Source organism: Bison bison, unplaced genomic scaffold, assembly GCF_000754665.1.
Source record: "Bison bison bison isolate TAMUID 2011002044 unplaced genomic scaffold, Bison_UMD1.0 scf7180017864482, whole genome shotgun sequence".
Taxonomy (NCBI): domain Eukaryota; kingdom Metazoa; phylum Chordata; class Mammalia; order Artiodactyla; family Bovidae; genus Bison; species Bison bison.
The window spans coordinates 1934681-1936146 of NW_011495042.1; the positions used below are offsets into that span (position 1 = coordinate 1934681).

Here is a 1466-nt window from a genome sequence, read left to right on the forward strand (position 1 = left end):
CGTGGAGGGCATGCCGCTGCTGTACCTGGAGCTGGCGGTGGGGCAGCGCATGCGCCAGGGCAGCATCGGGGCCTGGAGGACCGTCAGCCCCTACCTCAGTGGCGTCGGTAAGTGGGCACCCCTCAGTCCCCTCTGGAACAGGGAAGTAGGGCTTCCCTGGTGACTCCACAGCACAGAATCTGCCTGCCAACTCAGGAGATGTGGGTTCCATCCCTGGGTTGAAAATACCTGCTGGAGGAGAAAATGCAACCCACTCCGGTATTTGCCAAGACTCGGACACCACTGAGCGATTTAACTCATGCTACTTACGGCTTGCCAGTGTTCTTGCCTGAAAAGTCCCATGGACAGAGAAGCCTGGCCGGCTACCATCCAGAGGGTCTCAAAGAGTCAGACGAGGGGGTGGTTCCACTGGATGTGTGAGGCCTGGACAGCTGTACACACACATAAGAAAGAAATGCCCAAGACAAGACACTGTAACCCAGTGTCTGGGCCCTGCCACCGGCCGCTGCGGGACCACGGGCTCCTGCTAATTACTGACGTCTCCCCCCATCAGCGAGCACCAGTGCTAGGCACTGGCCTGTGTGAGTGTGAGCTCACGAATCGTCATCACACCAGAGGGCTTGTGGGGTGCTGCTAATATCCCCGGTGCATGGAAGTAGGGGCCCAGTGAGTAGCAAGAGGGGTACTGCCTTCCCTCTCGCCTCCTGAGTTACTTTGAGCCAGTGTCTGGGGTGCCCTCGTGGGATCTTTGTCTGCCCAGCGCGGCCCTCGTGTGCCAGGCTCCCCTGGGAGCAGGACGAACTTTGGCCAGCAGTGGCCACGGTCTGTTCTGCTCACCTCTCCCACACCCACACACACATACAGGCAGAAAGGGGAACAGGAAAACACAGGAAAGTTTCAGGAACAGGACACGTGTGAACTGGCACATAACTTCATCTCAGGTGCAGAAGAAGTGTGTCCAGAGGCCTCACACATCCAAGCGGAACTGCCCCCTCGTCTTGAACGGCTGTTAATTTTTAACATAGAGGTGTGTGGTTTTACGATGGGCCCAAGCCGTCAATCACAGAGGGCTCCTCCGAGGCAGCGTTTACGGCCTAATAGGAAAAACACCAGATGTGGGTGCCAGCTGGGGATGCTGGTGAATGTTTACCAGCCAGCTCTGCAAGGCGGGGTGGGGTAGGGAAGGCCCGAGGAGAGGTCCCAGAGCAGGGGCTCGGCCCGGAGGCGTGCACTGGCTCTCCAGACCCCCACACTCTGCTCCGGGTCCCCCGGCACCCCGACTGGTTCCCCGCAGGTCTGCTCAGCTCAGGGGCAGCCCCGTCCCCTCCACGCCTGACACTGCTCCCAGCCTGCTCCCCACCACCACCGAGCAGGGTGTGGCGCCAGCAACCCCGCTGTAGGCAGGCGGAGGAGCGGGCAGCTGTGACGTCTGGCATCAGTGACACGAGGCGCGAATCCCAGCTCCA

The 1466-nt window shown here is 60.4% G+C and overlaps 1 protein-coding gene across 1 annotated transcript in view; it reads left to right on the plus strand.

Moving 5' to 3' along the window:
* Positions 1–1466, plus strand: part of SLC6A20 (solute carrier family 6 (proline IMINO transporter), member 20) — a 56738-nt gene that overhangs the window by 12208 nt on the left and 43064 nt on the right. The window contains exons 4-5 of the mRNA XM_010862509.1: positions 1–107; positions 1295–1422. The exon at positions 1–107 is cut by the window's left edge and continues 8 nt beyond it. Coding sequence (XP_010860811.1) covers positions 1–107; positions 1295–1422 — 235 coding nt within the window. The remainder of the gene's footprint in view (positions 108–1294; positions 1423–1466) is intronic.